General features: G+C 35.3%; 1 protein-coding gene across 3 annotated transcripts in view; it reads left to right on the top strand.

Annotated features, from left to right (window-relative positions):
- Positions 1–20,728, top strand: part of LOC113231218 (zinc finger and BTB domain-containing protein 17-like) — a 44,520-nt gene extending 23,792 nt beyond the window's left edge. For 2 of the 3 annotated variants that reach the window (XM_026465427.1, XM_026465425.1), the window contains 7 exons: positions 3,697–3,807; positions 4,150–4,273; positions 5,722–5,854; positions 6,743–7,052; positions 8,723–8,860; positions 17,499–17,549; positions 19,940–20,728. In XM_026465427.1, coding sequence (XP_026321212.1) covers positions 3,697–3,807; positions 4,150–4,273; positions 5,722–5,854; positions 6,743–7,052; positions 8,723–8,860; positions 17,499–17,549; positions 19,940–20,385 — 1,313 coding nt within the window. In that variant the 3' untranslated portion in view covers positions 20,386–20,728. The remainder of the gene's footprint in view (positions 1–3,696; positions 3,808–4,149; positions 4,274–5,721; positions 5,855–6,742; positions 7,053–8,722; positions 8,861–17,498; positions 17,550–19,939) is intronic. The other variant, XM_026465426.1, reaches the window with a different exon arrangement.
- The last annotated feature ends 3,286 nt before the right edge of the window (positions 20,729–24,014 follow it).

Genomic DNA, 24,014 nt, shown 5'->3' with positions numbered 1-24,014 from the left:
GTATCTTACATAATATTTTTACCAACGCCTTGGTGGAAACGTGCGTGCAAACAACAACGTGTGCGTGTTATATACAGTTGCATAACATTTCTATCTACTTGGTAAACACCATCAGATGACATTACGGAAGACAAAAGCATATCTGTAGTAATATAAAGAAAAAATATGACACTTTTTAACCTCAGTGGAGTGGCTTGCACACATGTCCCGGGTTCGTTCGTCGGCTGGCTTAGTGTAGAAAACTAAGTTTACTGTAATGTTTCTGGTTTGGATGTTTGTGGTACCGTCGTTGTTTCCAATTTCCATTAACTTAAGTGCTTTTAGGATCAGAGCAACGTATGCGATGTTGTCTAATATTTATTTATTTATTTGGAAATTAAACTTTTCAGTTCTGGGGGTCTACTCTCGATCTCCGTCCGACATCCGTCCGAAACTATTACTGCCAAATAGCAATACTTGACCAAATGAAAAGACGCGTGATGTGAATGAAGCTTCATTCTTGATACTTGTCTTTTAATTTTGTCGAATATTACTTATTTGCCAGTAATTGTTTCGGACGGATGTCGGACGGAGATCGAGAGTAGACCCCCAGCTTCGCGTATATTTGTTTTTTTTCGGACTTTTTACAGATCATGGCCCATGGTCATGGCTGACGGTAGTTGCAATAGTGGAACAATCGCGAAAATCTAACGACTCTATATTTATTTATTTATATAATATTATATTTACTTTGTAACCGACTTCAAACCAAAGGAGGAAGTTCAATTCGACTGCATTTTTTATGTTACGTGATTACTTGAACTGACACTGGTGAACTTACTTCTATTTTTTTTTTGTTGGAAACGGGATACCTCAGTAGGGTAACCTATCACAAACTCAACTTTTTTGTCCGAAATAACGTTTGTTCGAATTTTCATTACACCGAAAACCGAATTATAACGACACAGTTGTTCTTTCAGGATATGTTGAGTGTTTATCGCAAAGACATGACTAAAGAAAAGAAATAATATCAATAAAGAAAAAAAAACATTTTCCTCTCAAAATTACTTTCGAGGTTACGAAATTTGGACCAAACGTTATTTTTGGAAAATGTCCTTTCGGACTTCTCATAGGTAACCCTCAGTAGTCTCATTCAAATTTGAAGAAAATGTTCCCCCTCTAAGGCTGGCATGTTAGGGACGAATCCAGTTTTATTGGCTTTCACTCACTTATAAAACTTGGGTAATAGATGTAATTCCTCAAACTAGCCAGGTCGGTTTTTTTTAAACAAAAGTTAGAATTATGAATCGCCATGACGTTCTATGGTTCTACTAAACAATACGTCAGAACAACATCCGCAAAATTATACCGTATCTAAATACATAGGAAGCAAAGTAATGCACAGGAATGGTGCATAAAATGCACGGCATTAAATCTAAATGCGGAGTTTCACAGGCAACAATAGATGTAGACAAGACAATAATTTACTATAATTTCCTTTCACGTGCACAATCGCTTCAAACACGAGCTCTCAACATATTGTAATGTAACTATATAGTATATGAATTGTATACCTTATTGTTTTGATTTACAGTCTATATTGGTGCGTGACATTTTGGTATAATAATTTAATTATTTATTTTATTTTATTGTTATGATAATTTATTTATAATTATAGTGTAACTGTATTGTATTATCATATAATTTGTTTTATTATATTTTGTTATTTAATTATAAATATTATTATGTTGTCGCAAATAAATTACATAGTAGGGAAAGCTATTATAACGAAATTCCGGTTAGGAGACGGAATATATTTGATTTAAAAATGAGTCGTCGTTAGTCTTAATTAAGTTCAATATTATACTACGTCCTACGTAAAGACAATAAACAATTGAAAACTTGTTAAGTAATGCATAAGCAAACAACGTTACACTCACAATTGGTTAAAAACTGTTTAGCTGCGTTCAAAATAGACGCATGTACTTGAAACATATTCTTATTGAATAAAGCCCGATTTACATTTTTGTGAAGTATCGTGTCGTGACGCGTCAGAACGGTATCGGTTTCATACACACATCACAAACCGTCACGTCAGATTGCGACACACTAATATAATCTAACCACATTATATGGCCTCCGGGGACCGTGGACTTATGTATGAAACCGATATCGTTTTGACACATCACGACACGACACGTCAAACAAATGTAAATCCGGCTTGAATGATACTCATTAGGGAGTCACTGCGCTTATTAACGAGGAATCGGCTTGAGTCTGTCCGAAAAAGCTTCATGTCCATGCAATAAGTAATCTTATTACATAAACATACAGCTTTTTCTGAGCGGTCCAAGCCTTAGCGGCTCTCTAACCTCAATAGCGTTGTTGGCGACTTGCACCGTACCATTATTTGCCGTTTAATCCTTTTTTGGCCTTTGTTTTCAAAATAGTTCCATTTTATATTTGACTGTATCTTTTAAAATAATGAAAAAGCGGATGTGAGTTAACAGATAAAACCGGGTATTATTTTATTCCTCAATAAACATCAACCATCTGCACACACAAGACTATAGTATTAAACGTTTGAATACCATTGCCAAAAAAAAACTATTATGGCTTACGATAACTGTCTAGTATTTGCGTGCTATTTTCTGTATAACGCGTGTTTATTTGTTCAAACTTATATGGTCTGTGGTTCAAACAAATTGAATATCTGTTACAAATTATTTTAAAATATAAAATTATATATATTGATATATATTGAGCATCGAATGACGTTAAAAAGAGCTGTATCATCCTTTACGCGTTCAACTAATGTATGTGCACTCACTTTGACTGCATACAACTGCATCGCAACTCCAAATGTCCAAGATACAATTATACCAATTGCTCCTTCGAAACTAGGGAATTTCCTGTATTAGAAAGGAAGAAACATTTATTCCGCTATTAAGTACAAATAAAACAAACGAATCTAAATTAAAATAAAAAAGAAATGAAATGATATAAAATAAAATACAAAACACAATAGCCGAAAAGGCTAGAGCCACAGCGCTGATTTTCTACTGGAGCCTGAGAGGAGATTTGATAAAACGGAATAGATAAGTATAACAAAAAATCCGTGTTTAAATTTTAAAACAACAAAAACTTATCATAAAGAATAATTACATTAATGTTAAAAATGTACGCAGTGCGCTTTTTCAAACAATATAAAATAACAAAATTAATAAAAAGAATGATGTCTGAGTCACAATAATACTAATTAAAATAATTCAACAACTAGGTACTTTACACGTGGAAGTAGATGCCGTTTATTTGTCGCATTAGGCTCAATTTATATTACCGCTGAAGGGAATGGAAGCGAATTTTTGTTACGATGTTGTACATTGCATAATGAACTTTATGGTCAATTGTGTAACGTACAAACTAGATTCGAGCCAATATTTTCTGCGGAAGATTTTGGCTACAATATTCGCTTCCGTTCCGCCGCAATAGAAATTGAGCCTTAGTGTAAATTCTTTTATACTTTTACTACAAGTGCCAGAGCAACGAAATCAGCTAGGTGTAACACCCAGGCCCAACCAATTTATGAAAAATGTATTTCGTAACGCGACCACCTTAAGTGTAATCCAAAATGCTAACAGCTGAGCCTAACAAATCTCTTCATAGATTCGACTTGTACAATATTCTGTGATATTTATGTGACAATGATATTTCCAGGTGCAGCATCCAATGAATTCAAGGTAGAGAGCGACAGACATGGCGGCATCAAAGTTGTACAGCTCTCCATGTTGCAGAAGCCAACCAACAATGACAACGACGACTCCGACGGTTTGTATTATTTAAGATTGTCATACCATAATAATGTGCCAGATACCAATTACCTGGCCTCAAACTACGGAATGAATATCAGAGCAACGAAGTTTAGAGTCCATACTACGAATCGTGATGATTTTTAGGACTCGTGTTTTCACACCGTGTAGTAATCAGTGAATATCCTCAATTTTACTATTTATTTTTTCCAAACTGATTGATTCAACACTTTTGACTGTTATGCGAAATCAACCAAAGCCATTTGAGATAGTATAGACTCTTAACTGTCAGGGCACAACCCAGTATATTCATAGAAGAACCAATTTAAAACTTTTATTAAAAGTAACGTCAATTTTACAGAGAAACCAAACAAAAGCAACATAGATGACGACGAAGAAACAGACTCGAGTGGCTCCATCTCTGACTCAGCTGCCAATGACTCGCACGAAGGACGTCCACACGTCTGCGATGTTTGTGATCTCAGGTTAATCATTTTTTTTTTATAATATCATACAACGTGACTAGTCGTTCTACTGTTGGTGAGCAACACGCCTATCCATGACAGTTGAAGTTGACTAAGAGCTTTACTTACGTCACAAAAGGCATTGCCACTGCACCCGTCAGCATGAAATTGACAAGTTTCATCCAAAAAATAATTTATTTTCTTATCTTTGGGCATTGGAGCAATCAATTGTTTCCTTTATAAGTGAAATGTCACAATTATATATTAAACAAGATCCCTCCAGAAAGGAGTGAAGAATAAAGAGAATATGAAGGACTTGAAAGATAGACAAAGAAAGAGTGAGAGTAGCAATAAGTAGTAGCCATAGAAAGAACTCATTGTGCTCGTACAGGGAAGTAATGCCACCTTACCTATTTCTGCCGCCAAATAGTAATTCGAACCAAACTGAAACGCAGATAGCGTTCCAGTTTTGAAGGGTGCTCATATTCGAGCTTAAATAAATAAAAGAATATTTCGATATCGATTATATCGATATATCGATTTCGTGCCCTTCCCACCTCTAGTATCGATGTAGATTTACTATCGTATGCAGTTAATTTTATTCCTGTATTAAAATTCACCGTTAATACTATAGAAAAAAATCTATATTTTTTATCTTTAATAATTCGACTAAAGGACTTGAATCCAATGTCATTAAATATTTTTAAAGGACTTTGTACTAAAAATATGGAATACCTAAAACATCAACCGCGAAAAACCAATAAAAATACAATATATAGCACACATGTTCTCTCCATTATGCACTCACTGTTAGTCAATAATCCTTTTTTTACGTATATAAGATCATTGCTGTAACTACTCCAACCAATTATTAGATTATTTATGAATTATTCGAATGCTTTTCGATGTGGATGTGGGCTACCTCTGCCCCTAGAATAATCCTCTTAGACAAACCTTCTTCAACTGTACAAAACCAATATATCCGGCGCTCTTTACACTTTTTAAAAATCAAGAATGTCGTGCAGTTTTATTTCTTTTTGTAAGCACTGTCGTACTGTCGAGATTTGTAAACTTGTAATGAAACTCTAAGAAGAAATTACTCTTAGTCTAGGCTGTAGGGTACACAAGTGCCGTTGTCTTTTCCAGTTTAAGAGTGGAAAATATAGTACGAAAAAAAAGATCATCGATTATCATGTTGATATTATTCCCAAAATGTCTATCCTAAGGTTGCCTGGAAGAAATTACTAAATAGCAATAAGACCGTCTTTTGCTTATTGACTTACTATTTTGTACTTAAGTTACTGTTTTGTACTGTCACTGTAATTGTATGTAAAATGAAGAATATTTCGTTCATTCGTTCATTGCAGTCATTGCTGGAATAATATAAGACTTTGTTTATGTGGAGTACGCTCGCAGGTGTCCTTATAAGTTTTCTAGTAAACCTTAATTGATTCTATTCTACTACACAGGTTCCAACGCTCATCTCACCTGAGTCGGCACCGCTTAACACACACCGGCGAAAGGCCCTTTACCTGCGGCGGCTGCGGACGATCCTTCGCCCGATCTGACAAGCTGCGAGTGCATACCAAGATCTGCGAAAAAGTAGGACATACCACCACTTTCCTTAACACTAATAGGCGTGGCGTAACTGACGATTGACGCTATCAGCGTAAAAACGGTGTAACGCACATTCAATTTTTTTTCTATAATATTGCTTTAAATTATACCAAAGTACAATACATAATAAGTAATAAAAAATATATATATATTTTATTATAATGAAATATGTCTTTATAACTAAAGTAAATACATGAAATTAAATATTGTAGAAAATAAATTGGATGTGGGTTACACCATTTTTGTGCTGATAGCCTCAATTATGACATAAGCTTTTTCAATGAGAGAGTGTAGACACCTGTAAGCGTGTTCCTTCCTCTACCAAATCGTCACTCATCATCAAATGTGATTGTGGTCAAGAATTGAAAAAACACAGCTGTACACTGATCCTGTGTAACAGTCTGAAGATTTTATTCCATTAACTCATTATTGTATTGGTTCTATTCCGGGTAGTGCCGTCATTTCAGAACTCGGTATACATAGTGTAGGGAATTCCTTAATCAGGTGATTATCATGATGTTTTACACATTATTTTGTTAGTTATTATCAGAGAGGGAGACGAAGTATATTTGTCTAAATTGAATGGCATTCATAAACATAGAGTGAATAATACCGCCCATTGAAATCCGTAATTGTAGTATTATACTTTTTTTTGTATGTAGCTAGCAATATACGGTAGCATGCATATAGCAAATGAAAGATAATTGTAAGTTAAAATATGACTATTTTGTTTTAATTTTTTCCCTTAAATCATTCCGTGGTTTCAGAGGGAGGTATTTACCACTCTATACGTATTACTTGGAGTTTAGGTAAATATACTTTGCCTATTCCGACCTCTGATTATAATAATCAAAAATAATTTTCAAATAACAGGAAGACCCAACAGTGGATATGAATGAAACCTCCACGAAGCGCGAGAACAACTCAGAGGTAATGTCTGGCATGGTGCGTACAACACACCGCGAATCCGGTCACCTCGTATTCACGCCCAGTGGTGACGTGATGCTGCCGCCAAGAAACCCTGTTGTGTTAAACTCTACTCTTGAGCCTGTAAGGAATGAGATAAATCAAGGAGACCTGGTAGAGCCACCTAGAAGAGGCCGTGGGAGACCGAGGAAGACTCCATTGCCTATGACTCCGAAGATCAAGAAGAAGAGGGGACGCCCGCCGAAGACTTCCTTGGGTAAGTGTTTGCTCTAGCTTCACTTCTCTGAAAATGTCTATTAAGTTTGGTATAACACGTTACATTTTCTTCGACCGAAAGATTTTCTTTCGACTTCGACGAAAAGCAACCTTAAGGTTTTAATTAATACATTTCAAAACCCATTTGCTATTTCAATTTCTATAGGTCATTTATGGTTATCCAAAATGTAAAGCATTTGACATTTCTTCTGTGTTGGGTACACCTTTACTTTTTATTTATTTATTTGGGTCAACAAATAGTAGACACAATTGAAACTTATAACAATTTTTTTTTTACAGTAAATATGTAATGATTGTGTCATCTACACCATTAACTAGTAATTACTACAAAAATACTGAGAAGTGGTGATGCATTTCTAATAAACTACTGAAAAATAAATCATTAAAAAATAGTTATATGCAATACAAACCAATTAAACCTTGATACAAAAATAATAATAATAATAATTACTACATAAGTACACAGTACACATAACAAGTTATATTGTACCTTAACTAATAGCACAAACGGCATATACTCTAAACATATTATACTATACTTGTGTGCTGTTTGTGGTGTTAGTGGATTTTTGCAACTTTATTTACGTATGTAAGTGTTAACTTGGTATGTAAATAGTGTTTGTCATACTCTCAGCATATTAATATTTTTAACTTTGTTCTGTCACTTCAAGGTAGCTTGGAAGTGATTGTTATTCAACAATAAGTCCGTTTTTTTCACCATGCGTTTTGTCAGTTGTCCGTCCTTGTATTTTTAACCCTCGACGTAAAAAGAAGGGTTATATGTTTGAAGCCTTTGTTTGTGTTGCTTTTTTTATTTGAAGGATAATTTAATCGGAATTATTCTAAATATATTTATGAACATCGGATAATCAGCCGTTTTCTCAATTGGTGTGATCTCTATGCATAAAATACAGAATTCGTCGGCTAAATTCGCAAACAGAAATGTGTCCTTTTGAGTAGGCACAAATAACAGAATTATTAGAAATAATTATATGACAATCTAAGATTATACCTTTGTTTTATAAGTAAAAAGCCTTCGTACCAGTTGTAGCATTGAATTATACCACTTATGTTATAAGTGGTGCTAACCTGTCCCATTTATACCTGTAATAGTATAAATGGTACTTACCTGTCCTATTTATACCTGTAATGGTATAGGTGGCACTAGTTTATCCCAGTTGCACCACTTGATTATAAATAATGGTATAACTGGTACTTACCTGTCCCATTTATACCTGTAATGGTACTAGTTTATCGCAGTTACACCATGGGATTAATGGTAAATTCAATGGTATAACCGGTCCGAAGGCGTAAAAAAGGGTCTACAAACTATATTTTAAGTTTTAATTGCTCGATATTGCACTTGAAGAGCAAAAACAGGGTTTTAATCCAAAAACGATGTTACGTTGCGAGGCTTTCAAATTTAGTCGACGGCATTAACTTTATTTAGAATTGTCCGATCGACTTGAAACTTAGTATACAATAGAAATACGATGACATTTTACAATATTATGGCAACCTCGATCTATTGCTGCAAGTAACTCCTCTTACTTACTCCTCAACTATCGTGTTTGGGCTCTTTTTTAAATTTTCGTTTATATTTTGTTGTGTGCAATAAAGAGTACATGTGTTTGTACGTCGGTCCTTCAGACATGGAAGGCTGCGTGCTTACGAGCGGCGCCGTGTCGGGCGCCGGCGCACAGCTGCAGCTGGCGCCCTCGGGCCACCAGCTGCTGCTCAAGCGCAAGCGCGGCCGCCCGCCCAAGAACTACCACCTGCCGCGGACTGGTATGTCACGCTGTCGTTTATTGCTGTCTAATCATTGTGGCACCTTCACTTTCCAAGGGCAATGTTATCTAAGCATACCGACTGACTTTTTTATGATACCTAGTGACTGGACGAACAAGTCGTGCGTCTGGTGGTAAGCGACACTTTTGTCCGTCGCAGTTGCAGTGCCACTCGGAGCTTTGAATCGCAAAGATCTGAAGGGCACTGCCTCTGCGCCCGTCACCCTGAGACATAAGTTGACAAGTCCCATATGCCTGTAATTTTACCAGCACCCTTACCCTTCAAATGCTCACATTATTGCTTGGCGGCAGAAATAGGTTAAGTGGCAGTACTTAACATGACTACAAAAGGTACTTAGGCACTGAATTTGAATTATAAGCGTCTTTATTAAAATATAAAATAATCGCTAAATAACAGAACAATCAGCAGAAGTAAAAATCCTTGTGTAAGACTTCGTCCAGGGAAGTACTACCACCTTATGTATTTCTGACGTCAAGCAGTAATGCTCTGCGCGTCGCTTTTGAAGGATAAGGGTGCTGGTGACGTTACAGGTACATAGGATTTGTCAATTTTATATATCAAGGTGACGGGGGTAGTGGCAGTGCCCCTCAGATCTTTACAAAGCTCTAAGTGGCACTGCATCTGTTATGGGTACCCATAAGCAACAACAACTGGTGCCTACAGAAAAAAAAACTAATTCTTTCAATTTGTCGCTTGCATTTACGGTTGTTTCATTATATGAAGTTGATGTATACTTAGATAAGGTTTCCTATGAAAGGTAAAGATGACGAAATCAGACTGTAATCTTCTCAAGGTCCAAGGGATCTTAAAATGGTATGATAAATATATTGTATTATTTTCTAAAGCCCAAGCTTCGACTCATTCTAGTGCTACGAAAACACCTTTTTTATTATTATTTATGTACAATCAGTCGGCAGACTATAATTACAGTGTTTGAGTGATTGTTGGCGTTTGAGAGCGAGGTAACCACTGTTTCAGCCTCTCCTAGTCATTGAATACGTGTTGTCGTTTCAGTCTCCTAAAGTTGCCACCATCAACCACGAAAACACCTGAATATTTTTTTTATGATGCCTTGGGTTATTAATTATTATTCATTGGGTATTGCCCTAGAGTGAATTCCATTGCTCTGGTACTCATGGCACAGGTAATTCCCTAGTTCGACACCAGGTAAATGGTTTGTCCTGTCACATTGTTATTGGGAATCTATGACGACCTCACGTCGCCATCTCCGAGGTCCCATTTCCATCCCCGGCCGGGCCGATGTTGAATAACTTTTCTACAATTGTTTTGTAGAAAGGGCGAAGGCGCCATTACGAATTTTTTTTCAACATAGCATGTTTTAGTTTTTCTCGACTGTTTTAAATTATTTACTTTCTGTTTTAAATTCAATTTTCAATCTTAAACATAACTAAAAGCAAAATTGAATTTTAAAACAGTGCGTAAATATTTTAAAACAGTCGTCAAAACCTAAAACATGATCCCATGAAAAAACTTTCGAAATAGCGCTTTCACCTTTTCTACAAAACACCGACAATATTGTCTTGGATTTGGGTGTTTGTGGTACGTCGTTGTTTCCAATTTACGACTTACTTTGGGATCAGAGCAACATATGTGACATTGTCTCGTTTGTTGATATTTACAAATCTTTAAAATAAAATCTTTTAATTTAACTCTGATAGATTTACAGTAAAGAGTACATAACTTCTTAAAGACACGTGTACTTCAAAAAGTACGTAATATGTAAAGGGATTCAGACTGAGAAAGTAGTGAAAGTGTTACTCCTATGACCACGTAAACGTCCAGTGTATTATAATAAAAGTATCGCATTCAAATTTAGCACTATATATTTATTCTATATAAAGATGTATATGATAATAGGGTATCTATAAAAGTGTGTTTTTCATACGACGCTGAAGGCATTCTTACTAATTATATTTAATATAATTTGATGTACATATTATATACTTACTAATTATGTATATATTATATACTAGTATATATGTACGAGTGGCGGCTGATACGTTCGCGGCTTAAGGCACTTAAAAAAATAATGGTTAAAATTGTATTTTTTTTCTCAATATAATCTCCCTAAAGTGATATGCACTTCTCACATTTGGCGTATAATGTCTTTAAACCACCAAAAAAATATTTCTTATCTTTGTCTTCAAAATGACGATTTACGGCGGCTATCATTTCATTGTCATCTGAAAATCTCCGTCCCGTAAGTCTTTTTTTAAATTGGAAAAAGTCACTAGGAGCTAGGTCTGGCCTGTAGGAAGGAAGACTTATATCTGAGAAGCCAGTGTCTTTTAAGGCCTGCCTTGAAATGCACGCCGTATGCACGGGCGCGTTGTCCTCCAAAAAGAGCACTCCACGCCCTAGCTTCCCGCGTCTCTTCTGGACAATAGCCTCACACGAGCCCGAGCCAATAAATTTGCATAATACTGGCCATTCATCGTAGTTCCCTTAGGCAGGTAATCGATTAGCAAAATGCCTTCGCTATCCCAGAAGACCGACGCCGACTTTTCCACTTTGAATTTCTTAGGCACCCTTTCTCCTTTTTTAATTCATTGCATAGATTCTTGTTTGGACTCCGGGTCATACTGACGAATCCATGTTTCATCAACGGTCATGATAGGATCACAAACGGCGTCGAGATTTTCGCCGACTAATTCCAAAAATTCCATGCAACTCGTCTTGTCGTTCCTTGTCGAATGACGTGAGCATTTTTGGTACCCAACGCGCACAATTTTTTTTTTTTCAAATTCAAATGTTGGTGTAAAATTTCGCCAATCCTTTCTTTGCTGATTTGCAACTCTTCCGCTATCTGCCACAATTTAACTCTTCGATCGGCCAGTACAATTTTCGCGACTTTTTTAACATTTTCTTCTGTCATTACCGTTATTGGAAATCCCGGGCGGAGGTCATCTTTGCAGCTTTCTCGTCCTTGCCGAAATAAACGAACCCATTTTAAATAGAATTAGAAAAAAATAGAATAGAATTTTAACCATCGTGCAGGAAGGCCCAGAATCCTGAAGAACCGATGACACGTCTTCAAAAATGTCTTTCGACATTTTTCCTTTTTTAACAAGGTACCTTATTACGGCGCGCTGTTCCAAATTGCGATAATTTGCAGATCCACCACGAAATATTCAAATATGACTTTAAAAAATTAAAAGTGGGTAATTTTAACTCCCATTGAACCTCACAATAAGTAGTATCACTAATAAGACGGTAGGTTATGTTTAAGTACCTTAGGCCGCGAACTGCCCCTCGTATGATCAATGGTACTGGCTGATGTTAGAAAGAAACAGTTTAATAATGCAATGAAGCTTGGACTCTAGAAAATAGTACCACGACTACTTCTTTATCTGCTTAATATGAAATTTAAATAATTACAACAATAAGTGTTAAAATGGCAAATTAAGGATTTTGCTTTACAGGTATGTATATATCTTTACGTGTGAGTGCCATGTTGTGTCTGTGATTTTTTTTTATTATATAAAAACTTTTAAAGTTGTCTATTGTAATTTTACGTAGTATAAAAATGAACCAAATCAGACTAACGACTGATTTTCCATTTAGCTTTACACATTTTGAATTAGTCCCAATCTCGTAACAATGAGTTCTATTCATATGTAAAATTTGTAGAGATTGTCCGCTTTTGAAAGCTGCTCAAAAGCGGACATTCTCCACAAATGTTCACTGGAACTCTACTACTCATTCGTAAGTTCGCTGAGAAGAATGAGTTAGAAGCTCTAGTCTAGGTGTTTATTTCAAATATCATAGATCGAGACAACCTGCAAGAGCTAAACGGGTCACTATACCATGGATTTTTGTCATCTAAGTACGCACAAACCTTTGTGGAGTTTTTTTTTTCGATATACTTTTAAACTTCGTAAATGGCATATTTTGAATATCAACCAGAATCTTATTATAGAAGCGCATACATTGCCCCTTAAACGAGTTTGTAACTTTGTGAAAACAGCTGTTTATTTTTATTCTTCATATTAATGTTGTCTGTCACTATTTTTCATGAAAAAATTGTGTGCTATTCTTCTCAAAATCAATTAAATTTGCATAAATGTTCCCTGACGCTATTGTAATAATGTTATTTCTTTAAAATCTTACTTAAATATCGTAATAATAAGACGGACAATATGTTATGACGCCATATTTAACAAAAAATACTCAAATTTTTTACCATATCAAAGTTCATTAGCATTTTTTATTTCAAATAGGTTTTCGGCCGTCTGTTTTCAAGGTCTATCTCTACATTACTACGTCCAGTTTATGGTGAACTGTGACAACCTTAGACGTCTCATATTGCATACCATTCATTGTAGGGTTTTCACAATCAGACTAAGGACTTTGAACTTCGACTAAACTAAAATGACGAGCTGAGCAAGTTTTTCTTATTTAAAAAACGAACTTAAGTTTAAAAGAAAAGAAATTATGAAGTAAACTCAAAGCTCGTTTTATAAAACTCAGCCTTGATGGTGTGAGAATTAATTAAAAACTTCAATCCAGATGTTGTAATGCTTTCACACTCCGTCCGAAACGATAACTGTCAAATAAGCATCGAGTATATAACCAGAAATAGAGACGAAATGTCATTTAATTTGTTTGAAAACTATTCTGCCATATCATTACCGTGACAACTGCGCTTCGATTGGCTAGCCCGAGTTCGAAACAATTGACGGGAGTCGTCAATGGGTATCGTCAACTGTTTCACTTCAAATCGACCAGTTAACTTGAACTATACTATAATAGACGAAAATTGCAAAATTACATATTTAATTACCGATGAAATGTGATTCCGTTTGTTTTGTAATTAGATGTTTTGCTGTTTTTCCTACACCACTGTATGGAACAGCACGCCATGCCATTGCAAGAGATATTTATCTTTATTACAATAACACACACACAGGTCAGTAGTTGGCCTGTCTATATTTCAGTGCAAACGAGAGTTGATACTTATAAGAGCTGTATCGCTAATGTGTTACCAGGAATGTACAGCCCTTATTTCATCTCTATTTCTGGTTATATACTCGATGCAAATAAGTAATACTCGACCACCTTTTATCAAAATTACATTAAAAGACAATGTCTATTATGAACCTTCATTCGCATCATGCTTCTTTTGATTGGGTCGAGTATTGCTTATTTGACAGTAATTGTTTCCGACAGACGTTGGATAAAAAACAAGAGTAGACTTTTCTAGCATTTTTTTTTTCGATAAACTTATCTGTAGTCAAATTAAAATTTGGACCAAAAAAATGATAAAATACCGATCTGTTTCTCACATAATTAATAATTGTCGCTGTCAGACATTGACTTACAATTATACTGTCAGAGGTCAAATTAAAATATCTAAAAATATATAAGATATATAAAGTTCAGTGTCTGAGAGATGAGTAAGCAGGGCGTTACTCCGATTTGGTACTTTTTATACTACACGTGTCATGTCATGACTATTGTTTACGCCATTGTCCCATTATGCCTCGCATTTATGCTTCTTTTATTTTGCTACGTCGAAACTATTCTCTATGGTTACTATTATAATTTCACGGTCCAGCTGAAATCACCTTGTGTAAAATGGTAATAGCAGTTTACAGAGAATTGCGATTCCATGAAAGCGCCTTTAATATCACAAATGCATTACAAGTCGTGGAGCACTTGATTTACTAGTGTGATTGCACTGGATCTCTCCCATTCAATCTGGAAAACAGCAATGCTGTTTTGCGTCGTTAATTTGTGATATACCGCATAGAAGTCGCTACATTAAATAATGAAACATTTAAGCTTAGGCGCCGCGCAAACGTCTTTATGTTGGATACAAGCAACCAGCAACTAGAAGCGAATATCCTGTTTTCTTACAATTGATATGAAATCGACACAGTCATCGGTTGAGGCAACCGTATGAAAATTGAATATCGTCGGGGCTAGTGAAATTACGCGTAACTGGCATTTGATTATGAGTCTCCATTTCGGTAATTTAGTAATCAAATTAGCGTGATTTGCGGGAATCTATTGTTATCAACCCGTAAACAATATAAATTAATGCTTACTGTGCAAAAATGAAGTCGTAGCCATTGAAATAGCAAAGTAATAACGTTAAATCCCTCTCCTGTGAAATTTGGTATGGTGCAGATACGCGCTTTTACCAATACGACATATGCGGATTTGTACTACTCCCGCTTCTGTTGCCGGTTGCTTGTATCCATCACAAGACATGTTTGCGCGGCGCCTTAAAGATTAATGTCCACTTGCACTAAACTTAACTATAGTCTATATAGTCTTCAACCATAGTTTCTCAAACTAGTCCCTACTGCCCCCCAGTGGGCGCTGCAGAGTCCTAGGGTGACAAAACTTACCATATTAGCGTGCATGAGCGATATACACATTTTCATGCAGTTCGCGTTATAACTTTCATGTGATAAACGAAACAAAGGGAATTAACTGAATCTATGTCAACATAAAAGTAATAAATCTACGTATTATACATTACTTTATATGTAATTAATTTAAAAATGTTAGTTAGAGATAGGGCAGTGCTACCTCCCCGAGCATGATTAATCCGTAGAACAAGACCATTCATTATAATTACGTAAAGTTAAATAAATTATTCATGAAACAAAAAGGTATCCTATTTTTTGTGTTTAACAACACGGTTATTATTTAATCCAACATTGTAATGAGAATATTTTGTTCGTATCTAATTGTTATTTCATTTTAATAATGAATAAATTGAAATTGTTGAGCGTAACATAGTGAATCCATTAACATATGTGGTTGTGTAATGTACTCGCATTAGTGTTGTTTTGTGCACATTCACGAAATAAATACCGTAGTGTGTCTATGTACAATAGAGTAACAATTTCAGGTAAATTTAATTCTGAAACTTTCAATGTGTCGCTAATAAATGACAGTTTTCTTAGGAAATTGCGGATGTAAAGTCTGTTCCAATACATTATACCAGAAAAGTAAACATACCGATTTGGTTAAAATTCTGCTTGATGTCTCATCACTTTTTCCAGTAATGTTCATTTGAGTAACATTAAAATCGCTTTGAAATATATTAGTTCAAAAGTGAGGTAATTTTTTTCAAATATGGGCTTGTGAATAGTCTATGGTTGCATAGGGCTGTACGGAAATAACTCATTCGGTTCATTCGATTAAAGTTTTTGTAATCTATTAGTTAATCGAAAATTTAACTGGTATCAAATGAATATCTAAGGGTAAGGGTTTGAAGGAAGATTTAAAATTAGACTAAGGAAATTTTAAATTTGCTTTTGTAACAAAAAAAGTCTAATCTCATTTATGAAGTATCATCACCACTCAGTATTTAATGACATATTTTTTTATAGTAATCAGCAGCGCAATCGCAAAACCCATGTTATTTCTACAAAACCCAGTTATACCAACTGATTTGGACTGATTAAATAAATCGATTCATTCAATTAATTAATCGATTTGTAGTTGGCAGTACAGTTGACCATCACTAAACTGTCTATGGTCGGGCCAATGATCTGTTTGTTTACTTTTTTTGGTACAACGGATTGAAACAGACTATAAAGGTAGTAGGACTATAAAGTACCTAGAACAAACGGGCATACATGAAAAGATTAGTGGCGATTGGTGAAAGTAAAAGATGTATGTCGGGAAAGTAGCACGGGAGGTCCATTAGTCTCTACCTCAATATAGGACAGCCAGTCGTGAGATGATGTATGTATACATGTATTTTGACTCCTACGTAATCTATAGTAAACAACAAAAATAGGTGCATTTTTTAATAAATCACTTTATATCTATAATTATAATACGAAGCATGAAAAACAAAGAGTATATATCAAATGTATTGCAATACTTAAGAATCGTAAGCATTATGCTCATTTATGTCTTTTCAATACAATAAAACGTTCCCCTGTACACAGAATTTCTGAATACATATATAAAAAATAAACATCCACATGTTTGATAATTGAGAAGTTCGGGTCTCGATTTTTGCAATTTTACTCATTGAAATCATGTAAGAAAGATAGTTCGAAAATTACATCATTCGAATCCCCAAATAGTGGTCTCGGACCGCAGCAGTTATTTAGCAGAATGATGACAACCATTTTAATAATTTTAACGTACCAAGTTGCAAGTGCTCCACGGCATAATACCGCTTCCATTATACACCAAAATGGAAGGAAGAGATGTGTAACAGCCGATTGGGTTTCGTTGTTTTGATTATACAGAGAATTACCAAAATAACAAAGCATCATTGGTTGTTTAAACACAAGTACTTTCGAGTACCGTGTATTACACTATTTGGCGTTTTATAGTCGCTAGCGACCGCATTAAATATTTGGCAGTTTTTTTATGGCAAGTTATACAGCGCACCTAGCGATTACAATTTTATTTTTAAATATTCTTAGAAATATTTAATTAAATTCAAATTTTAAAAATTTCAAATATTTTATGCGAACGCTATCGACTGCAGACACTGTAAATTCTTGGAAAAGGACATCCTGCTTCGCAGATATATGTATACAAAATACAACTTGTAACATAGAGAACAGGTTCGACGGTCCCCATTTTGCTATGCTAATCCTGCGTGTTTCCTTAGGTTTGGATATCGCGATGGACCCGTTTCTAGCCGCGGAATTTGGCAAGTTGTGTTAGTATCTTGTCAAAATTTGCATGCGTATATGTTCTTTATGTCATGTAATTTTAAGGGTCATTTGGTGATGATTCTATTGCATTTGTAGATTGAAATTAAATGCTATTAAAAGGCATGTCAAAAACATATCGTATACTATACATGTTCTATTTAGTTCAGTTGATATAAAAAAAAATCATTGGTATATTGTACAGTACCTATTGAATACAGCGGGTTTCTTGTAAAATTTCGAGGTAAGTTTGTATTTTATTTTCTTTCGTGAAAATTTTCACACCGTATAGTAATCACTGTATATCCCCAATTTTACTATATTGTTTTGTTATGCGGAATTAACCAAAGCTATTTGAGGTTGTACAGACTTTAAGACGACGTAACATAAGTTTGTAGCAGCGTTCTACAGATTTTTATAAACATCATAAGACAATAATTATATATAATTGTATTTTCGTTACCACCCGTTAATATGCAGTAATTAAATGGATTAAAAAATGTTAATAGGGGAAAAAAAATAGGGATTGGAATAAGTACATATGGCAGTTTGAAGTCAATATCATCACTAAACAAAAAAGTCAGATAAATTTAAATTGTTAAAAATATTAAATATATTCAATAACATAAATATAAGTTAAAATTGGATACGCGAAAGTTTTGTTTAGTTACAACCCGCGATGTATGAAATTATTTCATATTATTATTTTGATTTACAAAATGTACTTTTACAGAATCAACGCCATCATTGGTACTAAAACACTATTCGTAGCTAGATTCAACATAATCACAGCACTTATCATTTCTGCACGATAAATTAAAACAATTATATTGCACATGTAATTAACACGAATGATTAAGTGAACCTTTAATATTAACATTTCTTAATTTTTACTTCCTGCTAAAACTAACACTGGATTTGTTCAGGCTTTGTTGTTGTACTAAATTAGATAATGAAGAACCAATAACATTAACAATATAACGCCTGTTTAGGGCCAGTGTAAACCGGCGGACGGTAAGGCAGAGGACGTTCAATTTATCAATGCATAGCTTTTGCTATTACAGTTGAAATATGGTATACATTTCTGGGTCACAGCAGAGAGATATGCGCTGCGTCTAAGTCTGTCCTAAAGCCTAGAAATTATTTTGGTAGCCGTAGAGCTCCTTGTAAAAGAGTACGTCCAGGGAAGCACTGCCACCTTACCTATTTCTGCCGCAAAGCAATAATGTCAGCGTTACTGTGTTCCGGTTTTGAAAGGTTAAGAGTGCTGGTGAAATTACAGGCACATGGGACTTGTCAACTTATGTCTTAGGGTGACGAGCGTAGTGGCAGTGCCCCTTAGATCTTTGCGATTTAAAGCTCTGAGTGACACTGCAACTGTTATGGAAAGGCGTGTAGCTTACCATCAGGCGCACGACTTGTTCGTCCCGTCACTTGATATTATTAAAAAAAACCTTATTTCAATTGAAATACCAAGAAATATACATAGACAAATTTAATATGCTTTCCCGTACGCCGGTTTGTGCTACCTCTCAAGGCGCTTTCGGATTAGACGCTTGTAGAAGAATATTTTCATACAATATTTAGAAGCGCAGCTGCAGCACCACTGTCGTAACACGAACTAGAAATTACTGAAGCGCTACAGACGCGCCATTGCAGTACTTCTACAGGGGTCTACAGACCAAACCCGCCGACCCGGCGATAAATCTAATCCTATGACATGATTCTAGAAACAAGGCCGTCGACACGATCTCGCCCGGGCCGGCGGGTTCGGTCTGTAGCCCCGTACAAGCGTCTAATTTGAAGGCGCCCTTTGGGTTACGACACACTCATTAAAAGTCATTGTTAAAAGACGTGAACGGCATCCCATACTAATCGTGCATGAACAAACCATCGATGAGTGTATCTTTACCCTTAGACCGCAAATTCGGAACGGTGGTGCGTTCAAGGTTTGCGCGTAAGTTGCGCACAAACGTATATCTTGTATTGGATACATCCAACACCAGACATACGTTTGTCTCAAGACACAATGTGCTCGCATACCTTGAACGCCCCTCAGGTGCGAATTTTCGGCCTTAGACTCTATGTCAACTGCAACGGCGTAGTAGCTCGTGTTTGCTCTTTCCAACATATTGAAATATGTTATGTGAGAAAGAGAAAGTATGAGCGGACGCGTCGCTGCTAATTCTGAATATAATTAGAGGCCTTAATCATTAATACCGTGCAATACAGTCTACGTTCCTTTGTATGCGCCGGAGTGTCGAAAGTCTCAAATTGATCGAGAACATTTTATAGCACTGCATGTAAAGGAACGCCGCTTGCGTAGCACGTGGTCATCAATCTAAAACATGATGCAGATATCGTAACAAAACGTTAAAATATCTCAAATTAATTGCAGACGGACGCCCCAACGAAAACTACAACGCAACAAATCTACCATTTGGCGACTTTTCCTACCTAACAGAAATGATGTACAATCCTCTCGCATTCAACTATGGAGTGACAAGCGTAGACCCCGATCGCAACGTTGACGCCGACCAATCAATGACTACGGAAACTTCACACGAAAGAACTATCGACGTATCAGACTCCTCTTCCGACGACGACGATTCCCGAGTGGAACCCGAAGAGAACGTACCACCAGTTGCCATGGAAACTCAAATAATGACCGTTGGAGATTGCCAGATTGTCAAACTACCCCCGAATAACGAAGAAAAGGAAGATCGTATTGAACACGTACAGGAGAACTTGCAAATCGTAACTTCAACACCAAGCTCTGTCACAATAACGCCTATAACTACAGTTGGCGACTGTACTATAAGACCGGTCGAAAATAACACATAAAGGCGGAGGTATATGTCTACCCCATGGACAGTGACTATATTTCCTGTTCGTAAGTAAAATGATGATCGGTAAACCTTCTTTAAAGAAAGATGGTAATAAAAATGATAAGATGGGAGGGGTTCCAGTATTTTAACTGTGGAACCCTAAACTATGTAAAGTTACATAGAATTTTTGAAAGTTTTAGAATCGGTTTGGATGGGGTAGGCATAATAATTATTGTGGTAGCATTTTATCGATATTCTGTCACGCTTTTATAAGTGTTATATGTCTTCCTATAAGTGACAATTTCCTATGAATCTTATGCCTAACTAACATAGACTGTTACAATCTTAGTAAGCTTCATATATAATAAGCTTACGAATTTTACTTCAAAGGAAATGCAAAAAATGCTACTACAATGATATGAACACATTTTATCCTTAAAAAAAGAACAATTGATAAACAATTGACTGTTAAAAAATGCATTTAGATTGGTGGTAAAACTAATTTATTTTATTGGAAAAACCCATGTGCTTCTAGCTTTGCCATATACAGTTTGCTGTACGACAAAGAATACCTTTTTAGTGCAATTCGACCGCTTTGTGTCTTGTAAAATGTAAGTTTGCGAACGAAAACTGTCTTACAATATAAAAAAGAGCGTATCAAAATGACGGTAAGGGGTAATTCTTGGTCCAAATTCACACTTTGGAAATCGCTATATTGTTAGTACATATATCAAAAGTGTCTAGATATCACGCACGTTCTTGCCAATTACCGAAAATCTGGTTTTTTAATTTATTTTTTTTAACCGATGAATTTTTTTTGGTCAATTTTACAATTTGTATGTGAAAATGAAATAGACGAAAAAACCATTGATACAGAAAATTATATTTAAAAACCTGATTTTCAGTAATTAACAAAACGTGCTTGATCCCTTAGACACTTGATGTGTGTATCTTAACGGTCCACTGTACGAAATGAGACTTCGAAAATCAATACAAACAAATCCATACTATCAAAAGTCTCACTTAAGCCACCTACCCACAGCGGTGCACGTTAACGAACATGTGCTGTATTGACGAATACGTTTGTTCGTGCATTCGTGCATACAAAGTACGTGGCGTCAAAGACTTATGTCAAAGTATACGATAAAGCTAGCAGCCATGCACAATTATGCCATAAGCTTTACATAGTCTCATCGTGATACTCGTAATCGGTAGAAACAACCCAATATACATGAACAAATTACGTCACAATTTTTTTTTCTATTATGAATAATGTTCTAGGCGGAAAATTTATAAAGTCACAGGTGGTCAAACTTTAGCATTTCAAATGAACGCACTATATTGCAATATACCTACCTGGTTGCGTTACAAAAAGCTATGTGTACGTTGGGAAGGATTTAAAAATAAGTAAGATTAGTCGTCGAAGAGAAGTCGTGTTTCCAATCTTTAAAATGCCAAAGTCATTGACTTACAATTATATGGACGTCGGGTCCGCGCTAAAAAGTGTCCGCACTTGTAAGGCGCTAAAATCGTATACAGAGCGCGACACTCCCCTTTAGTCTTCATTTGTTCTACGGACAGCGCGATACTGCGATGACATAACAATTTAAATTTCGAATAGGTTGACTTGGGACATTTTTTTCGTGGTTTTTGTATTAGACCCGTCGTCCATTTATTTGTAAGTCAATGGCCAAAGTGGACAAATTAAATCATGGTAGTTCTTCCTGTATTTATTAACCATGTAAAGGATTATTTTTAAATTACTAACAACTTCACAGGTCTATATTCACCATAAACTACAACTTTGTTCCATGAGTTTTAATCATTCATCTGATGATTTTACTTTCGTACAAAAATATTTTTTTTTAAATAAATCACAATATCACACTATTTGTATGGCTTACGTTTATTTCTCTCGTGAGTTTGGGTGTAATTTGTGGTCGTTTATGTGTGTGTCCATGGCACCCGCAACACACAGGATTTCCCTAGTGCGGGGTAATAGTGAGTGTGTGCGTTATTAAAAAAAATATATATTTTGTAAAAAGTCATGGAACATAAATTATTGTTTATGTAGTTAGTAAATATAGTCCTGAGAGGTTAGTATTTTACAATGAACCCCATATCAGTCACACCACTGAGTCTCTATGAAAATTGTATCATGTTAGAAAGACAAACAGAACAATACAATATAAAATAGGCATAGAACATTATTCAAGTCTTTACTTATAGAATAATATTTTGCGAATAATCTACATAGAGGCAGCATATTTACTACATAATGGATATGATAATTGATAACATATTATCGTAAAATATTTAGGTAATGCAAGTATTATGAAATCGTGCACTTTAAGGTTGCCTTCAGTGTTTTTAATTCTACACTTCTCGAGAGTATTGTAGACGTCTTTGCGGCTGGAACTTTAAAACACTTTTTTTTTTCAATTTAAAACAATTTTATTATGTTAAATGTAAATACAATATATAAATTTACAGAATTGACACGACATCACAATTATTAATCTCGCTAGCGTACTAAACACATAGACTTCAAACTCGATCGCTCTAAAACAACATTTAATCAAGCTATCTTTTGGTTATATACCTTTGTAGCTTCATGTGTTTTAACTGTGCGATTAATAAACCATTGACGGTACAACATTATCGGACGCTATTTAAAGTTTAAATGTATTTCTAGTGTGTCCAGCATTTTTAGTATTTTTTTTTTGTAATTCGAAGTTCTGGCCAAAGTCCTACAACATTGATCTGATATATATAATAAATATAGGACTGAATGATAACTCTTCTAAGCTATAATACTCTTAATATTTTTGAGGAAGTGTATACGTGTGTCCAGGTACACACTCGAGGGTCATCGGGAGCAAACTTGGGCAAGCCAATTTACACATTCTTGTGTACGTATGTGGTGTATAAAGAAAAACTGTCTACCATGCAATCCGCGGGTATACTTATCCCATACACAGCAAATACGAACGACTTGCGCAAGTTTATTCGCGATGAAACTGGACCGTGTATACGGGCCTTTAGTTAACGTAGATATCGGCTGTCTATTCTATTAAGTTCAAATTTAATTGTATGCCTCGTCCACATTAGCTTAGTGTTAAGTAGAATAAATACATTAGAACAATGATAGCGTAAACTGTAACAACATTTACAGTGCTGGTATATTCATGCCAGTTTAATTTGATTTGACAGTTTGGAATTGTCGCTATCTTTTTCCACTTTCTATTAGTATGAAGGGGACAGTGCCTTATTTTAGAACATTCCACCTTTATTTTCTTTTTCACAGTAAATCAAAATTTTACTGAACAGTGGACCTACAGTCGATAGTAACAACTGTCGCTATTGACCTCGTAAAATATTTATATACACTGCGAGGACCGCTATGCAATTTGTCGTACAAAAAAGGCACTGAATAGATTCATTAGACATTAGATTTACATAACTCTGCTTAACACTGAAGCGATGTAAACGAGGCGTTATCTCATAGTTACGTAGAGTAAGCACAAGCTATATCGCCTTTTTCCAATTTATATCGTAGTTTAGTCTCAAGTTTTCACTTAGCTTTCTCTTTGGACTAAATTTAGAGGCCCCATTAAATAATTTAATTTAATAAATTTTTTTAAA

The sequence above is a fragment of the Hyposmocoma kahamanoa genome, unplaced genomic scaffold, assembly GCF_003589595.1.
Source record: "Hyposmocoma kahamanoa isolate Upper Pololo Valley unplaced genomic scaffold, ASM358959v1 65, whole genome shotgun sequence".
NCBI lineage: Eukaryota > Metazoa > Arthropoda > Insecta > Lepidoptera > Cosmopterigidae > Hyposmocoma > Hyposmocoma kahamanoa.
This window is presented reverse-complemented; position numbering and strand designations above follow the sequence as displayed.